At 40.6% G+C, this 19313-nt stretch overlaps 1 protein-coding gene across 4 annotated transcripts in view; it reads left to right on the top strand.

Moving 5' to 3' along the window:
• tbc1d1 (TBC1 (tre-2/USP6, BUB2, cdc16) domain family, member 1) overlaps positions 1-16531 on the top strand; it is a 52363-nt gene extending 35832 nt beyond the window's left edge. For all 4 annotated transcript variants that reach the window (XM_030422140.1, XM_030422156.1, XM_030422147.1 and 1 more), the window contains 8 exons: positions 3418-3579; positions 5439-5597; positions 8025-8125; positions 8293-8436; positions 9505-9664; positions 10773-10942; positions 14140-14316; positions 14398-16531. In XM_030422140.1, coding sequence (XP_030278000.1) covers positions 3418-3579; positions 5439-5597; positions 8025-8125; positions 8293-8436; positions 9505-9664; positions 10773-10942; positions 14140-14316; positions 14398-14664 — 1340 coding nt within the window. In that variant the 3' untranslated portion in view covers positions 14665-16531. The remainder of the gene's footprint in view (positions 1-3417; positions 3580-5438; positions 5598-8024; positions 8126-8292; positions 8437-9504; positions 9665-10772; positions 10943-14139; positions 14317-14397) is intronic.
• The last annotated feature ends 2782 nt before the right edge of the window (positions 16532-19313 follow it).

Genomic DNA, 19313 nt, shown 5'->3' with positions numbered 1-19313 from the left:
ACAGCTAAACACTTCAAATGTAAAAGCACATAATCCAGAGTCAATCAACTGTTCTTGTCCTGAAATTCAGTAAATCAAATACCATATTCATTGTTATTGAGTCACAGTACATTTTAGCTCCGCCAACTTCCGCGAGTTTGATTGGACTTTCTTTCAGCATGATGATGACAACAGCAGCTTCTGTGGTATCACTCACCTAACAATGCTGTTGAATAACAGGATGACTTGGCGTTTCTTTAACTCATCTCTGGTAACATGCCTTTCCAGATGTGTACTAACAAATAGGTTAGGATATCAAGTGCACACCTGTATATATTTCTTTAGATATTAAGACCTACAAATTAACAGCTCATACAATATACACTTATGTGCGTGTGCGTGCTTGTGTTTGCCAAGGGCGTGTCAAGGGCACCACCTCTTTCCTGACCCAGTTGGCATGTATCAACACAAACCTAGCTATGCGCCACACCTAACAACCCTTGTATACAAGGCCTTGAGTTGCACACATACAACACTTTATTCATCACACAGATAGAAGTGTTTGACAATAAAAAGACTCAATTTGGAGAGAATGTGGGTCAATATTGATGTAAGAAAAGCAAGTCAGGACAGCGACCCAATTCTTTTCAGTCTCCCACACACAAACACACACAGACTGTACTTACACAATACACACCAACGTACTTACACCATGTGGCGGCTGTCTTGTGTGCCTATAGTTTAATTATATTTTATTCCTCCCACAGGGTGCGCTCCACCTTTCTGTCCGTTATTTGTCTGGGTGGAGCTCAACTCCCTGTCCTCCATTCTTTCTGTTTATCTCTGTCATTGCTGCCTGGTTTATGGGTCAACTGTAAAAGTGTGTGTGTGTGTGTGTGTGTGTGTGTGTGTGTGTGTGTGTGTGTGTGTGTGTGTGTGTGTGTGTGTGCGCGCCCTTCCATCAATGCTTGTGTGTATCTTTGTTCTCTCCAGGGTGGGGTATCCTATCTTGTTGCGTGTTATCAGGGGCGTAGTGTTCTGGTGACAGAAAGGGAGAGAAGCGGAGAGTGGGAAGCGAGGAGAGGTTGGAGAGTGGGAAGACAGAGCCAGCAAACGAGTCCTGATGGACTAGACTCTGCCCGCCCCAGGCAGCTGATAAGATAGACAGCATAGCCACGGCCTCTCCACCAGCATCTATTCTTACCCTGGGTGTGTCAGCTCCTGCTCCGTCCAAGTTTTCTTCCTCTATTATCCAGCATTCCAGGTCACTCCCGCTACTTTTCAGTCGTTGATTGCTGAGGCCGTGATATACAGTGCTTCATAACAAGTGCTCTGGCCTCTTGAGATCACAATTGATTTGGTGCCAAGATGTGTTTGTACTGGATTTGAGTGTGAGTTCTATGCAAAGCACTCTACTTTTGTGAGGCACTGGATTTGCATATTTTTAACTTGTTCATAAAAATTGTGGAGTTAGTATAAATGCCCAGTTAACTTTTAACAAAGCTTTGCTGATGTAAATACACTCCATACAATCCCCCCTGGTGGCTTCACACCTAATTTCCCCTCCATTTCCTGGAAGATGTTTGGAGCAGGAAGTGGCCTACTGTCTCTTTCCTGTCCCGTAGTGATGATGTCACTCTCCCCAGCTCTGCCAAACTGCTGCTGGTCACTGGGTGGACACCAAACATTAGCGGAAAAGGGTGGGGAAAGTCCACAAAAAGGAAGGAGGGAGAAAAGGAAGAGGGGAGAGTGTGGTTGACAGATGAGACAAATGTGGGATTGAATGAAAAGAAAGAGTTGAGTGTTGGGAGGAAAAAGAGAAAGAAAAAAGAAGGGGTTAAGAAATGATGGGAGGGAGAGAGGAAGGGTGTTGTCAGAAAGAGAGGAACAGATGAGGGGCGCTGGGTGTGCCCTCACCTTCTTTGATCACTGGTGTCAACATGTTGCAACGGAATTCACAGTTTGTGCCTTTCTGTTTAGTTCATGGGCTGCGTGAATGTGTGTAAAGTCCAAGGCCAAGGTCTCTCCACATAAATTTGACTACACAAAACAAAAACACATGTTGTTATATCACAGAAGGAGAATCATGTTATAATAATAATGATAAGTGCCCCAGTCCGAAAGATTTACTCCCCGTCTGTGGGCATATACAAACTTCCAAGTTACAACATATTTAGGTATTTAATAGATATTAGTACCCTTATAAGTCCAAAAAGATGCTTTTTAACATTATAATGTGTCAATAAGTCTACAGTCTTAAGACAAGTAAAGGCAGAAGCCCGAAGAAATAGCTTTGAACAATAAAACTATGATTGTGGATTTATTAACCTCAATAAGACATCATGGCTGCAAAAAGAATATAGCTAACTGTTAATAATTGCATAAATAACTGATAATGAATGCAAACCTAAGTATGTATTTATCTCAGTAAAGCAGCAACAAAGTTTGGTAAAGGCTGACATAATAGGAAAGTTAAAATTCATTAAGCTCAATTCAATAAATATGTTAGTAATGCTATTATTAATATCCAAATGAAACTCGTAAGGCTCTTAAGCAGTCTATAAACTATGATCTTCTAAGTGCCTCGTGTCAAAGTGTTATTGATGCCTTTAACATAGTAACGTTTTGTATAGTCTGATTCAACACATAATAATGTAAACAAGCATCATATAAGGAATTGTTAGGGCCCTTTAAACTGTCAACTAGCCCCCCATCACAAAGACCTTAATATTTAAAGTGTTACCCTATGGGTTTTATGTGGCTTTAAAGTGAGTTTCAGCTTATTGTTTAGCTGTCTTACTGCATCTTCACTGTTTGCGATCTCTCAGTGCTTTCATAGTGTTGTTTTTGGTGAGCAATTCTGAAAACCCACTGTACACTACCCGCTCAATACCAAACTGAACATGCACAGTTAGCAACTAGCTGGCGAACACAGTGGAGCAGTCAGCAGCCAAAGAACCAGATATTTCCCTGTGGAGTACAGACTGACTCAGAGCTCAAAGAACGGATGTTAGGCTTACTTTTAACTTTTTTTTAATTTCAACTGTATTCATTCCTTCTTCTGGCCTTAGTGCAGATGGTCAAATCAGTTCGGTTTGCAGTCGCAGTCAGATTTTCTCCTCAACATTGTTATGATTGTGATGACAGGCTAGCTTGCCACAACAAAGAGTGTGTGAAAGTCTCTATCAGTAATGTATGAAAGTGCATGAGTGCAGATGCTGATGTGAGGCGCATGTTGTCAGTGTGAAAAAAAACCTAAACAACAACACAAAAGGCATAAGGGTAAGTGGGTTTAAATAGCTTTCAGGAGTACTAGCACCTCAGCTTTACCCAGCCAAGGACCTGCACACAGGACCAAAATAGAGGGCACTGCGGTTTTCAGTATTGCTATGACTATACTGTCAAGATCAGCGTTTACTATCTGTCTATTTATTGCAGCCTCAGAGAGCGACCTGCAGAACAAGCGTCTAAAGTTGGACTACGAGGAGATCACTCCATGTCTGAAGGAGGTCACTCTGGTCTGGGAGAAGATGCTGGGAACTCCTGGGAGGGCAAAGGTCAAATTTGACGCAGAGACCATACATGCTGCTGTTGCACAAGGTACATATTATGCTCAACAAATACATATATCAGTACTACTTGGAAATGTTTGGTCTTTTTCAAAATCACCAGGTATTGGCAAATATTTACTAAAGCTTAATGTATTAAGCTCTAAAAAACTTATACACTAACTGGTTGTAACTTTTGTTCTTATCATCAGCTTTTACTTTTTTCCCCAAATACAGCAAAAGAAAAGAATTCCATGAGGTGTTTTTAATGTGAAGTCAGTGTGTATTTCCCTTCGAAAACTTCACCCCAGTGTCTGTCTCCCATTGTCAAGGTTTTCTGTTCTGTCCGTTTTCTAGTATCAGCATGTTCTGCACAGAGCACAGGAAGGTTATCTCTTCTGCCTTCAGCCTCAAACATAACAGACGAGATCTAAAGTCCAGAAGAAAATGCACACAGGAAGGCTACTTGCCAATGATCAGCAAATCTTGAACATGATGAGGTGGCATCAAGAGCTAGATAACAACACAAGTTGTTGACACCACATTAAAACTGTCTTCACACCATCTTATAGGAGGTCAGGATTAAAGCTGCAAGGTCACATGTCTTACAATCTTTTAAAGTCGTGTTTCCACCAGGCAGACTGGTTTGGTTCAGTTCAGCGTGTTACACTTTGGAGTTATTTTACCTTCTCAGTTGTCAAAAGTTGTGGATGGTACCAAATCTACCATCTTGTACCATCCTGGTTTTTCGTAGGCACCTAGCAGACTTTGTATCAGTTGTCAGTCGGGCAGTAATGTACTGTAGAATACAGGTCACAGTGTGTCAGATGATAAATGTAATAGCCTAATAAGGTGTAAAGTCAGTCTCCCCTGTTGTTTTCCAACTGCTGGAAAAGTGAAAGCAGTTGCCCTAAAGCCAGCCGGTAACACACATCGATTCTAGGGCACTTTCCACAGTAGTAACACAAAGCAGATCAGGCACATAACTTGGGGTTATGTAGGGGGCCTGTGTCTAGTCTTTGTTGTATGCTAAGCTAACAGGCTAATGGCTATAGACTTACAGTATTCATTTGACAGACAAATTCTGTATGAAAGCGAACAAGTGCATTGCCCAAATTGTTGAATGTTTTCTTTAAGCCCCAGTAATTGCTCATTACTGTGGTTGTGCTATGTGCTCCGGGTTTGAATTTGCATAAAAGAGTGTCAACAGGACATTCCTGAGATGAAAGGAATTTGTTCTAAGCAAAACTTACAAGTATAAACAAATATTAGAAATACGCATACAATACAATATATTGTTAGTGCTATATCGTAGGCAACTGGACTCGTTTCAATTTCTTGAAGACGTTTAACCTCTCATCCAAGAGGCTTCTTCTTGTATGAGAGGTGAAACTGAAACAATTCCAGTTGCCTACGATATAGCACTAACAGTATCCAGAATTATCCAGACCTGGATGACTGAGAACCTTCATTAACATACATACAATATACAACAAAAGAAACACCAAATATCAGAGAGTGTTATACAGGAGTCTGGGAGAATAATTGTGGCATATATTCTGAATCTCAACAATCTAAATAATATGCAACACTGTCTCCCTTCACCATTTAGAAACATTTTCTATTGGTTAACCAGCTCTGAAAGTCTAATGACTGCTGACATGAAGGCATTTTTACAGTCAAGTTAAGGGTTCTCTGAGTTTCTCCGCCCTCTGACATTTACCAAGTTTTGTGCATGTGACGTCAGCTGCTTTGCATACTAAAGGCAAGATTTGCAAGCTGCTGCAAGAGATGTGTTTTTCACAACCTATACAGCTGCCGGTTACAGCAGATTAACATGTCGAACAACTGTTGCAGTACTCCACCCCGCTCAATCCCGCCCTTGTCCTTGTCCTCTGTCATCTCCGGCAGGTGTCCCAAGGCAGCATCGGGGTGAGATCTGGAAGTTTCTCTCTGAACAGTACCTGCTCAGGCAGACAGTCCCCTCCAGGCCACCAGCTAATCACACGCCATACAAAGAGCTGCTGAAACAGCTCACATCGCAGCAACATGCCATCCTCATAGATCTGGGTAACTCGGACACACACACATTTACCTGCACACATTTTTTTAGATGATTAGTCATGAAGCTATTCTGCTATATGGAAAAAAAACCCTGAGCATGAAGGAATGTGCAGTCCACCATGTGCTCAAACGGACTCATTTTCCTCCCATGAGTGTATGTAACAAATCTTAACTTGTCTTTACTAAGATCAAAATGAATATTTATTCATAACTGCTATTGGAGGTAAGTGATTGGAGGATGTTTAATCCTTTTTTTTTCCTCCCATGAGTGTATGTAACAAATCTTAACTTGTCTTTACTAAGATCAAAATGAATATTTATTCATAACTGCTATTGGAGGTAAGTGATTGGAGGATGTTTAATCCTTTTTTGTGGAGTTGTACTCAGCACCATTAGATCAGTAGCAAACACGATCACAACTGCTTCTTACAGAAGCTAGGAACTCACAATAGGAAGTGTCAATATTAGCATACCCCTTGGACTCCATGGAAGAGTTCCATGACACCAATGAAAACAAAATTATGAATGTTGTATTCCATTTTTTTCTCCTAAAAACCCCAAAGACTATATACTGAACTTTTAACTTAAAACTACCACAGGGAAGTTTTATTTTTTGTTGATTCTGGCGGCTTCTTTGGTCAAAGGGGAAATGAAATAAACTTTATTTTCGTGCCGCACCAACAGACTAAAGGACTGTGAGACTCCTCAATTCATCCTCGTCAATCTGGCATAAAAATCTTTTTATTTTATTCCAACTCAGATAATAAGAAAAACTGTTTTAGTTATGCATAAATAGCCAATCTTCTAGCTGATGGTCTCTTCTTAATATATACAGAATGAAGGATCAGTATTAAATTGAAACTGATTCATAACCAGTTAAAAGTTCCTTGAAGTGCCTTTAAAAGAATTTTGAAATCAGTTAATCCATCTGAACATTTTTAAACTGCATCTACATAAATTAATTAATTATGTGACTGGAAATTATTGATATATACAGCCTCGAAGTTACAGAAAAATCAGATACAAATATCAAAAAGTGCATTTTCTCAATAAATAACTGTTGATTTGATCTTCTCTGTTAAATTTCCACCTTTCTTTGACAAGCACAATTGTAAAAAGTAAGTAATTTTCCTTCTATGTATTACAAAACAGGTTTTTAACATTGCGGTTTTAACACTTTTAACAGTGCAGAAAACCTGAACAGAGCACATTTCAATGTCTCTAACCTCGTTTTAACGCTTTCACCCTCAAATGTTCACAACACCTCCTACCAAAAAACCCACACACACATACAGTACCTACACCCCACCCACATTACACCCACACACATGCATACACACATCCACCCACACTACATCTATCCATTTAGCACTTAACCTCCTGTGTTGTTGCTGTTGACCCTGCGTCTTTCATCTGACTATCATGTTATTCACTTTGCATCAGATAGGGTGTGGACGGAGGTAACACCACACTCAGTGACGGTTGGTTACATGGCCCAATATGAAGGTGTTATGTGCTCGAAGATAAAAACACGAAGTGTTTATGATACTGAAGCAGCAAAAAGTTGTTCAGGTAGAAAACACACACCAAAATAAAGCCGTCTACTTCACGTAAACATGGGAAAAGTGCTGTTAAGGTGCGTTCACACACAGTAAATAAGCCAGGAGGGCAAGTGTTGAGAATTTAGGGTTGGGTGGTGCACACACCTTACATTCAGCACACAGAACAGACATGTACACCCACTCTTTCCTTCAGGCAGGGGAGGGAGACGTGGCTTTATCTTGCGAACACAAAGTCCCCACAGCACATTCCACACATACACACTCACACCATTGCCATTGTTCTTCTCCTCCGAGTTTTACTGTCACACACTATATGACGAAAAGTCAACAGCCCAAAATACGCGCTCACACACACACACACACACACACACACACACACACACACACACCTGCCAGTTACCAGCCTGTCCATGCTAAGAATGTTCTTTTGCTGATCCCAGGTCATTATGTTGTCAAGTGTAAAAGGTAGAGACCCCTCTACAGTTACATGATAAGCTTCTGAAGGAGGATTTGTGTTTTTTGCGTCAAGCAAAACATGGGTTGGCACATGTCTGGTTAGCACAGAGCACCCTTTTTTTGGACAAAAAAAAGATCAACAACAAATTGTGAAGTCTGGTGTCTCTGAGAAGTCTAGCAGAGTTTGTGCTGCATCCAGACACGTGGTGCACACCCAGAGGCTTCTTAGGTGTCGCATGGATCATTCACTCAGATTCTTTCCAGGAGTGTGTTAAGTAAATCAAATCTATTAAAACAATTTTATTGTGTTTTTAAGATGTATATCAGGTTGATTTATTGAGTCTTTCATACCAAATACAAACAGGGCATATGTTTTATAGTATAAATCTTATCTCACTCTTTTTTTCTGTCCCAGGTCGCACTTTTCCAACTCATCCATATTTCCAAGCCCAGCTGGGGGCAGGACAACTGTCTCTGTATAATATACTGAAAGCCTACTCGCTGCTAGACCCTGAGGTATCATTTAATTCTGACTTTATTTCTCTTTCACTTTCTTTTTGCTGCAACTCTCTATTCCCCACTAGATGCACTAAATGGAACTGTCAGTTGTCTGTTAGGCTTAAGATTTTGCCCCTCATTCCTTGCCTGTGCAGGCGCCAAGTTTGTTATTGTTGTTATTGTAGGTGGGCTACTGCCAGGGCCTGTCCTTCATCGCTGGAGTGCTGCTGTTACACATGGGGGAAGAGGATGCCTTCAACATGCTCAAATTTCTAATGTATGACGTGGGCCTGCGCAAACAGTACAGGCCTGACATGATTATCCTGCAGGTACATGGAGTCTCTTTGTCGCACATATATAACACAAATTACAGATCTGACTCTTTCGCGCACTCACCTTAATCTCAATAATTTCTCCCTGTTGCGCACATAATTACATCAAAGAGAGGACTGAAGGTTTTTATATGTTATATGTTTATATGTATGGTTACTGATGACTGGTATGTGTGGGAACTCAGCTGGATTTAGACTTGATGCAAGAGGTTGTCAACAATAATGCCTTAGATACCTGTGGTAAAGGTTTTGAATTCAAATGAAGCATCGGATTCCACACTTTAATAGAACTGTTGCAACACTAGACAGATGTACTGTACATGATCAGGATGTATCAAGCTTGAATTATGCACCCCACGGTTATTGTGTTTACATTCTTTTATTCACTTTGTGATTGAGTGCGGCGGTGGGAGGATCCTTAGTGAAAAAGGAGATTATTGCCATGCCGTTGTTAGGTTTACGTTCTTATGCTAACTGTGAGAAAAAGTGGTGATAGCATACGAGTGTGCCATATTATATTGTTCATGATGATACTGGTTTAATTTTTGATATGATACAATCAATTAATATTATAATAATGGCAATATTCAGACCCAAAGGTAATGATGTACTGTTGTGCAAGATGTGTCCTATCAATCAAAATTAGCTTTAATTTTCAGTCATGCACATCAAAAGCAGGATCTGCGGTTCTCACTCACTGTTTTATATATTGCGATCGTCAAAAATGTGTTACTATAGAAAATACCCTGATATATTTTTGGCCGTATTGAAGACTCCTATGATCATGGCAAGCAGAAGGTTTGCATTGAAAATAACTTTCCAGATGTGTGTCACAGCATCAGAAACTTGTAAGAGAAGAAAAAAAAGCAGTGCCCTCCATGTGGTTTCTTGGTAGCACGTCATGCATAGGCTCCATAGCTCTGCCCTCACCCTTTTATCTGCCACAAATCCAATTTTAAAACCATGTATAGAATAATGAAAGCACAAATTGCACATAATGTACACTCAACCACATGCTCCTTGTCAGACCAACATAAACAATCTGTGGTCTGTTGTTTATGCCAGATTCAGATGTACCAGTTGTCGCGGCTGCTCCATGATTACCACAGGGATCTCTACAGCCACCTGGAGCAGCAGGAGATTGGGCCCAGCTTGTACGCCACCCCCTGGTTTCTCACCGCCTTCGCCTCACACTTCCCCCTCGGCTTTGTGGCCAGAGTCTTTGGTAAGCTTTGAGAGTGGGCGTCTGTATCTGTGCTCATAGACCACACTCTTGTTATACTTGGTCTTCATACTGCTTTTTGGCGGTGAGAGCTTCCACAGAGATGTTTAGATTATCTCCAAGGTTAATTTTGCTAATTAGATCCTAGAGCCAGAGTGAGAGAAGGGGGGAGGAAAATAGGGAAACTATGATTGAAAGAGTTGGCTAAACAAGAGGAAATAGAGGATTGTAAATTGAAGTGCATACAAGGAATCTAATGAGTTTGGCAGCAGGACAAAGAAGATGGGAAAGGACTTGTTTATTGTTAAAAATAAACTGAAGTTTTATGATAATAATCAAACTTGTCTCCAACATTAAACAGCAGTTTCTTCTGAATCACACACACACAAATATGTGTACGCACAGACATATTTAAGATAAAGCTTTTGTTTGTCAGTTATGGGCTGTTGTTTTCCTCTGAGGTCACCTTTTGTCATTTGTGTAAATATCATCACACCCACAGCACCTTGGATAAGTCTTTGCCTTTATCTCCCTCATTCCTTCCTTACCGTTGTTTTCATGCCTAATTTCTTACACAGTGCTCAGTCATTGAACCAGACTCACTGGCTCCTCGTGCTCGTCTAAGCGGAACGTTGTGTGTGTTTTGGTGTGTGTGTGTCTGTGTATGTGTGTTGCAGTTAGAGGGCATCTGCATCACAGCACTGTGAAGTCTTTGATATCATACAGCATGTGGGGCTCCACACCTCCACTCCCATTCCTTAATCTGTTGCATGATCTCATGCAATTCTGCCTAACCCTTACGCCACCCTGATGCATTCAAAGCACGCACACAAACACACACACGCACACACCTACTCCACCTCTCCATTTTCACCTTGGCCTATATTTATGTTTGTTTGCATTGACGTCAAAGCATTTATTATTTATAAAATCCTTTAAGTCACCAATCAACACAGTAAGCTGCATTCTAAAAGCGTATGTCATTAATAAGTTTTTGGTTGCGTAACTGTAAAAAAAATCTGCCACGTCATGGGCCTTTTCAAATCTTGTTGTTTACTTTGTTTCTCTTTGTTCCTCTCTGACGTTTTGCCTCCCACATGTCCTTTGTCAGACATGTTATTCCTGCAGGGGTCAGAGGTCATCTTTAAGGTGGCCTTGAGCCTGCTGGGGAGCCACAAACCTCTGATCCTGCAGCATGAAAGCCTGGAGTCCATTGTGGACTTCATCAAGACCACGCTGCCCAACCTCGGCCTGGTGCAGATGGAGAAAACTATCAACCAGGTTAGAATAACAAACAGTAATACAATGCAGCGTGATTTATTATGGATCTTACTTATTGTAAATATGGGGATTATAGTCAAGTGTTTAAATAGAGTTTTATCATATTGTTAAACAATATTCTGAGAAGGCAATAAAATGTTTATCTAGTCATTTATAAACAAGAAGTCACAGAACAAGGCACATTCTTTCTTGAACCATGTGTTCTCAATCCTTTCCAGCTTCCTGAGCGTTTCTCTAGTACTCTGGATCCAAACCATTTGTTTGTACTGAAAACATAAATCCCTCTAAATGGGAATGGATGATGGATATATAGTTTCCTTTTTTAGAAAGTCAAAATAATTTCCTGCAACAGTTGCGTAATGCAGTCTCTGTTAGTTTGTTGGGGACCATTTTCCTCTGGATATTCAAGTGGTTCTACAGTGATTATAGAGGTGCGCTTCTTAAACGATACAGGATTCAAGTTAAACAAAAAGAATAGTATGTGTGGATGCAGCATAGGCTGAAATTTCCTGACCTTCAGGCCTAGTCCATATGTACCACAAGAGCGTATTTTAAACAAAACAAAAATTATCTACATCCAGATGAGCATTTCAGAAATAATCTCTGTCCATATCAACATTCCAACACATATATACTATACTAAATACATATATACATATATAAATATAGACAATATAACATTAACATTAAAGAAACGTGTGGCTCATTTAAATGTTATTGGATAACAATGGAGGTCTGAGGCACACAGGAATAAAATATACGAGGCATTGGGTACCCCATACAGTACTGAGATATTAAGATTAATTGATTGCTAGTTTTGGTATTATTGTGGGATTCAGTAACAATAAATCAAGTGCAGAATATCAGCAGACTTTACATTAACTCAAAATCTCATCCAGCAGTGATTTCCACCCACATAGGTAACTTGTGGACCGGTGGTCAGACCTGGTCTGGTGTGGCTGCGTGTAAATACATGATGTCATTGTGTCATTAAATATACCAGTGGAACTATCTACTTCCCTCAGTTCACTAAAGAAATGTGTCTCATCATAGAATGTGATTTTACAACTCACAGCAGTAATAGATATTTGGTTTTATGACTAAACAAGAAAACAAGAGAGTGATGCACCGCTTGGGTGACAGGTGCTATTAATGTGAACCACACCCTCTCCTCATAACAGCTGATGGGTGGAGTGTCGGTGAAGTCATTTAACCTTTAAACTCATATGTCAGTGTTTGAATAAACTGGAAAACTACTGTATGACAATAACATCAGGCTCAGGTCCTGAATGACTCCAGTGATCAAACATAAAAGAGACCTGTTCCTAGACTACTGCAGGGAACGTAATGTTCTTATGAGTCAGATAGAACATTCACTTTTACATGTACAGTAATGGAGGTTGTCTTGACATAGAGGAGCTGGTATGCATGTGATGTGTCATGGACAGGTAGGGTGATATTATGCTTCTGTACACTTTACTTAAGGAGTATAGATTTACCTTATAATTTGCATGAGATAGCAAAAGGTTGTTGAGTCATTCTCTAGTTTGCCGGTACTTTCCCTCAGGTGCCACTTATCCACATCAGTTTGTCGATATGTTAGCAGCAGTCTGACTCAGAGTTTCAGCAAAACAAAAAGAAATAAACCAGGGAGTTCACTCACATGATGTCTACGATCTATGAGGCAATGAAATAGAAATTTTAGATACAGTACAACAGCAATCTGCACCATATATCCGGTCAACCCCTGAAGGGAAATACCTGTTTCATGCAACCTTTTGTAACTAGTTTTGGCTGTCATTCCTATCAGCAGTGATAACATTGTATTTAGAATGACGATTGATGATTAAGTCAGATGATTTTGTCTTAAGCACTCTTTGAGTTTCAAACAAACCCACAGGTTAGCCAAACTTATTTTGAAGAGAAGCCAAAGGCAAATGCTGATGATAATACCTTATCATTACTACCTGTCTGATATAAACACTTTGGCTTCTCTACTTGCTATAGTAGAGAAATAAGCGGTAATAACCAACATTTCTGGTGTGTTCATATATTGCTTTTATTCACTGTTTTTTTTTTATTATCACGCTAAGCCTAAAACGATTTGGGAGATCTCACAAAACACATGTTTGGTCATAACTCAAGATCTAATATGCTAGTTATGACATAATTTCACACAAATGTCTGCTAGGATAAAATTATGAAGTGATAGCATTTAATATCCAAAATGTCAAAATTCATCTTCACAGTGACATCGTAATGGTTTGCAAAAAAAGACAAAATATCTGGCTATTTCTAAGCAACAGGGAAGATTGTGACCATATTTAACAGTTAGGCAGATGTTGAATTTGTGACGCTGATCTCAGGTATCCACCTTGAAACTGTGGTAATTGATTGGACCATCTTGAAGGTTGTGTGTGCAGCATCCGTGTTTTCAAAGTTGCTTTTTTGCCATGAAAGTACCCTTAATACCTTTTATTGAATTCCTTAAAAGGCTTTACTACGAAGGCTGTAACCATGAGTCTGCACAGTCATGGATGTAAACTGCAACTTGACTGGTTGGCTGAGGAGTACAATCATGAGACATTGAATTTAGTATTAAAAAAGGTCAATGACCAAAGGTGCTCTCTGGAGTTAAAGACCACTACATATGCAAAAGAGAGGTCAAAGCACTCCCGAGACACGAAACGGACACCATTGCATTTTAGTTTAAAGCCAAGATGCTGATAAAGACTTTCAGCAGAAACAGTTTGTTGATCCGTCTTATCCTTACAAACTTTTCTGTTCTTTGTGTTCTTAAATGTCAGCAATATTGTTGTCTTTAAAATGTTATCATGTTAGCTAGAATGAAAACCAAACTTAGCAAAATAAGACCCAGATTGTGTATTAAGCCAAAGGATGTGTTATACAACTATTTACTTAAGAATCAGGTTGTAAATTAAAAACAGAAACAGGTTTGATTGACCTAAAGATTGTCTTCAGTAGTTTTGTTTTGTTTTACAAAGCATATAAAATGGCATCTATCCAGCCACAGTTCAATGGTTTGTGTCAGTCTTTCTCCCAAAAGAAATTTCTCCGAAGAGAAAGAGTTTCTGAGCTAAGACGAGGTTCACTGTTCACTCTATTAGCTAATATGCATAAATAAATTTGGATGTTTGCTATTTACAATCCACAATCCACTCTTGTGTGCCCATTAGGTTTGTGAGATGGATGTCTCCAAGCAGCTGCAGGCCTATGAGGTGGAGTACCACGTCCTGCAGGATGAGCTGCTCGACACACCCCCAACCCTCAACCAACACCAGCGAGCTGCACAGCTAGAGAGGACCAATCAGAGCCTCCGACAGCAGAACCTCGACCTGCTGGAGGAGCTGCAGGTACACATACACACAAATAAAGTCATAAATTACCCCCTGTTTTATTTTGTTAATTTTTAACCATCTCCCTCACCCACTCAGGTGTCACATGCTCGCGTCTGCAGCCTGGAGAGCAGAGTGGAGGCTTTGGCCCAGTCGGAGGGCCAGCTGAGGGAGCAGGTTTCTGCACTGGAGGAGGAGAAGAAGCAGCTTGCGAGTACCGTCATACGTCTCCAGGACCTCCTCAAAGGCCTCGGCATGCACGCCTCCCCTGAAGGACACGGACTCCCCGCACCCTCTGAAAGACATGCAGCGAACAGGACTGTGGACTCCCTCCCCCACCCTTTGGCTCTTCCAGAGGGTTCATAAACTGCACCTAATAATCTTCCAAATGTTAAGGTCAACCGGAGGAGGAGCCGGTTGGAGTAGGCCCAGGAAGAGAAGGTCGAGTGAGACGTCAAGGCAGCTCACTACCTCGACCTTTGTCCTTTTCCCAGCTCGTGAATGTTTTACTAAAAAGAGGAAATACAGAAAACGAGGAGATGTGGTTAAAAGAAAAAAGATGGCACCTTGAGTATTATCCCTAAACTGCCCTCTTCCCTCTCTATAGTAAATATAAATGTACATGTGATTTGACAAACAATCCCCGAAGATAGCACTGTCCCACTGGGCCTCTACTGTACAAACAAAACAGTTACATTTGCACCTGTACTTGTATGTTTGTGTCTTTGAATGTGTGTGTGTCTTCATTTGTGTTTTATGCTCCAGAAAGACTGAGGATGTGTCGAATTCAACAAGGTAGCCAAAGAATGTCCAAAATAAAAGGTGAGTCACCTAAAAAGGTACTTTCAGTCATTAAATCTACTCACCCTTATGCCGATTGAAAGTCAGGTGAAATTTTGTAGTCCACTAAACATTTCTGGAGTTTCACAGCACCACAAGCAGCGTTGCAGTATTCTCCTAAACAACTGAAAAAGACTGGGACAACCAAACAAAACATAAAATGACCCCGTACAGCTTGTCTTCTGTTATCCAAGTCTCCAGAGATCCCACGATGATTTGAATAGACATTATTCACACTTTTAAGATAAAAGCTTCACTTCAGCGTTAGCATGCACCTCATCTGAAGTGGGTGCACTTTTCAAACTTTTTTTTGGATCCTGGGGCTTCCAGAATAGTGCTAGACGAGCTGTACAGAGCCGTTATACCAGTTGTTTTTTTTACATTTTAAAAGAGGTTCCCATCCACTTCAGCTGCTTAGGAGAATTATGTTTTTTTTGCATAGCGCCAGCAAAAGTTTGTGCCCATCGAAACTTCACCCGACCTTCCATCAGCATTGGGATGAGAAGATAATGACTGAATTTTCGTTTTTTGGGTGAACTTGTCCTTTAATGTAAAACGAACAAAGAACATGGTGTTGATCATTGATACAAAGATGAAACAATTCCAAAGAAAAAAAAAGAATGTGTGAAAAGAAAGTGAGATGAAGGGACAGGTGAAGAAATAACTTCATGACAAAGTGTTTCTCTTTTGTTTTCCTGTGATAAAAGTTAGTATTGACAGAAGCTGAATGATGTCAGAACTTGTATTATGGTGGTGCTCATATTCAGAGGTCATAGGTGAACTATTTTTAATGCCTCCTCCATATTTTCAGTCTTCCGTAGTTCTTGTTTCCTGATCCTGTGCTTTTCAAACTCCATTTAGTTACAGTAGTTCGCAGGAAGAGTAACACAATAAATCCAGTTCATTTCACATCCTGTTTTTTCACCTTTGAATTCACGCCGATCCGTCTGTGTAAAAGGAGAATAGATGCGATTTCGGCAGAAAGCATTTAAGAAAAAAAAACAAAACAAGAAGCTGTGCCTTTCTAGTGGGGGGGAAGTACAGACTTTAACAGATCAGTGACTTTAAAAGGCTGAAAAACACACTGATGTCTGAAACTTCATATAGAAAACCTCTGCTGTTGAGACAATCTGTCAACTATGAGTCATCTACTGTATTCAACACACTGAATTCCTTCAACGTGAGCTGCAGCTCTGTGTGTATGTTAATGTGTAAATGTGTTACCGTGTGTCTGTGTGCACTTCACTGATGGCAACAAATCTGTTGATTTACACTGTAAAGATTGGTTGCTTTTACTCCAGACTCTTCTTGCACATGTGTTTTGTTTTAATTGATTATTTCTATTATTGTTATTCTGTACTTTACAAAATACATTTCATATCCTCTCAGCTTACTGAGGCCAGCTTTTCTTTTTGGTGTGTGTGTGTGTGTGTGTGTGTGTGTGTGTGTGTGTGTGTGTGTGTGTCTGCGTACACTACGAACTCACAAGTGTCAGACTGTTAAAGAAGGTGTAGATCTTATGCTCATGTCCAAACATGCCAGTCACTCTGAAAGCTATGGGCTTGATATAAGATTTCAAGCATATAGAAATGTGTATGTTGTACACAGTGTTTAAAACAGGCGTGCATTTCTTTTCATGAAGTTCTTGTGTGGTTGAAGGGGCGAGCATGTCGGAACAAGACGTGACGCTGTTAGTATGCATGTATATCTGCGCGTGTACACAGCTGAAAAAGCAACAGCACAACCTCTGCCAGAAAACTGATAAAAATACACAATGAAATAAAAAAATGTGGCTTATCTGTTAGTTATCAGATAAAGAAAGAGCCTCTCAGGTCCGTGCATTGCAAACTTTAGACACGTTTAAAAAGGTTGTTTAAATTTACGCACCACTGCAAATGCTCTGGTTTTTCCAGGTGATCGTGTCTTTTTGTTTTGTTTTGTCTTGTTAAAGCATGCGTTTCCTCAAAGTCCAGCTCAGACCAACAGGAGTATACGATTACACAAGCCCTTTTTTCTCCTCACATTCCTAAACCTGTTTGAGGTCCTCTGAGTGGACCCATTAATCAACCAGCTGGTCAGGTTGAAGCCGCCTATTTAGGATTTCTCTGCGTGTGAAAAACTGCTGTGATGACGGCCCTTACAGGTAATCAGGTACAGGTTTGTGCGTCCTAGGGGGGAGAAAAATGTAGTCTTAAAAATGTTTTTATTTCTTTGGTAAAGAGCAGTTTATACACTGTACTGTGCTGTGACATCATGGTGAAGCCGAACACTAAAGTGAAAACATTCAAATGGCTTCGTATCCACACAGTCGCTCTTGTTCAACAAGAGCAAGCCAGGGGGTTGAGGCCAAAGACACTTGTTGGCACGTGTCCCAGTTCCATAGTACTCCTTACCATGGACTTACGGTGTGTAGGTAGTCAGTATAAAATATATCAGTATACTTGAAGAAGACGTGCTCATTTTCAGGTTATAATTGTATTTTTGGGTAACTACTAGAATAGGTTTACATGCTCTAGTGTTCAATACTTTATCCCCCCTGACTGTTTTAGCTCCTGCCTCTCAAGGTGGAAACTGACGAAGCGTTTCAAGAGCAGTGTTTTCAGTAGGAGAGAGGAACTCCTGTTGGCGACTCTTTCAAGATCTTTAAAATGTCTCTTACGTCTCCTTTAAGCTGCACAAATCATTATTTAAAAATTACCAAACAGTGCTAACAATGTTAATTGACTGCATATAATGCAAAAAAAAGGCATCACTGGACTAAATTGCAATTGTGTTTTACTGTGGAAACTCTCGTCTTCCAAACTGTCTCTGAACACAACTGGATAGACCTACAACCACCAGAGCGATGAAACGTGTGGCATAGTAACAGTGGACATGTTGGGGGTGGGTCCTTGGTCCGATTCTGCAAGCAGGAAATAAATGGTGCCCTGGTTCCAAACATTTGAAGCAAGAACTAGGTAATGCAGTGACAGAATTTCTGTTTATGTTTGAGCATCATCTTTGGCACATTGATGAAGTTTTTGAGCCTGGTTGCGTGGGCCAAACCTGCGGACTGGATGCAATTGGACAGATGTCAAACAAAACAGCTGCAGAACATGTGTTGTGTGGCTTTTCAAATTAGGGCTGAGGATGTCTCCTCTGTCAGTCATCGTATCAAACCTGTTGCGTATTAGATAATTGGTTGCAATTGGCCCGTCACAAACAAGTCAAATCAGTCTAACCAGGATGGTGGCCGCCAATCTGCATGAGTAAATGAAACGTGGGATGCAGATTTTTATTTTTTTCAGGTAACTTTGCAGTGAAAAGCTCTGGAGACCCACATTACTCAACCTGCTCAGCACCAAACAGCGGACGGACACAGACAGTGACTAGCTGGTGAACATAGCGTAGCATTTAGCAGCTAAAGAGTGACATAGTGAAATCTTATGTGTTAAGTCGGCACATGACTGTTTGATCTGTACTCATACTATACTGTGTAAAGTCACTCGTTTGACATTGGTTAAAAGTTATACTCTCCTCTCTTTTCCTATATTTGCTGTCTAAATCTCCGTCACTATCGAATGAAAAAAAAAAAAAACTTAATAAAAAACATATGTCAGCTTCATAAATGCTGCTCTGTAAACAACCTTTGACCTGCCCTGCCCTCGGTGAGGGTGAGACAAAAGACTTTCCCTGCAGGGATCAAACAAGAATCGCATTGTTATTAACTGTAGACCATCATTAGCCGGTGAACTCTTGCACTGATTGCTCTGCTTTAAAGTCGCAGCTCAAGTCTTGATCCAAACAAAACACTCGAGCTGAATGGAGATTTCCATGGAGCGGCAACAAAGAGAGTCATGTTCTCCACATGACACACAGAAGGCGGACACACCCGCCTCCGCTAATGAGACTGATCAACAGGTAAACGGCACGACTGCTTGATATGTCGCCACGCCCTGCGGACCACCAGAATCTGCCTCACTGAAGCTCTGTGCAGCTAATCTGTGATGATCTCTCGGGTGCTTATGTGGATTTTCATAACCCCTTGACCAAGCTGCCCTGCCCATCTCATGTGTGTGTCTGTGTTAAAGGCTCAGTTACCATGCAGTGTTATAACAGTGGAGATGTACAGTTTTTTGTGTGTGTGTGTGTTTGTGAGAGCAAGCACCTGCTGTGTCAGAGCTCCTGCTGTGACA

This window comes from Sparus aurata, chromosome 1, assembly GCF_900880675.1.
Source record: "Sparus aurata chromosome 1, fSpaAur1.1, whole genome shotgun sequence".
NCBI lineage: Eukaryota > Metazoa > Chordata > Actinopteri > Spariformes > Sparidae > Sparus > Sparus aurata.
This window is presented reverse-complemented; position numbering and strand designations above follow the sequence as displayed.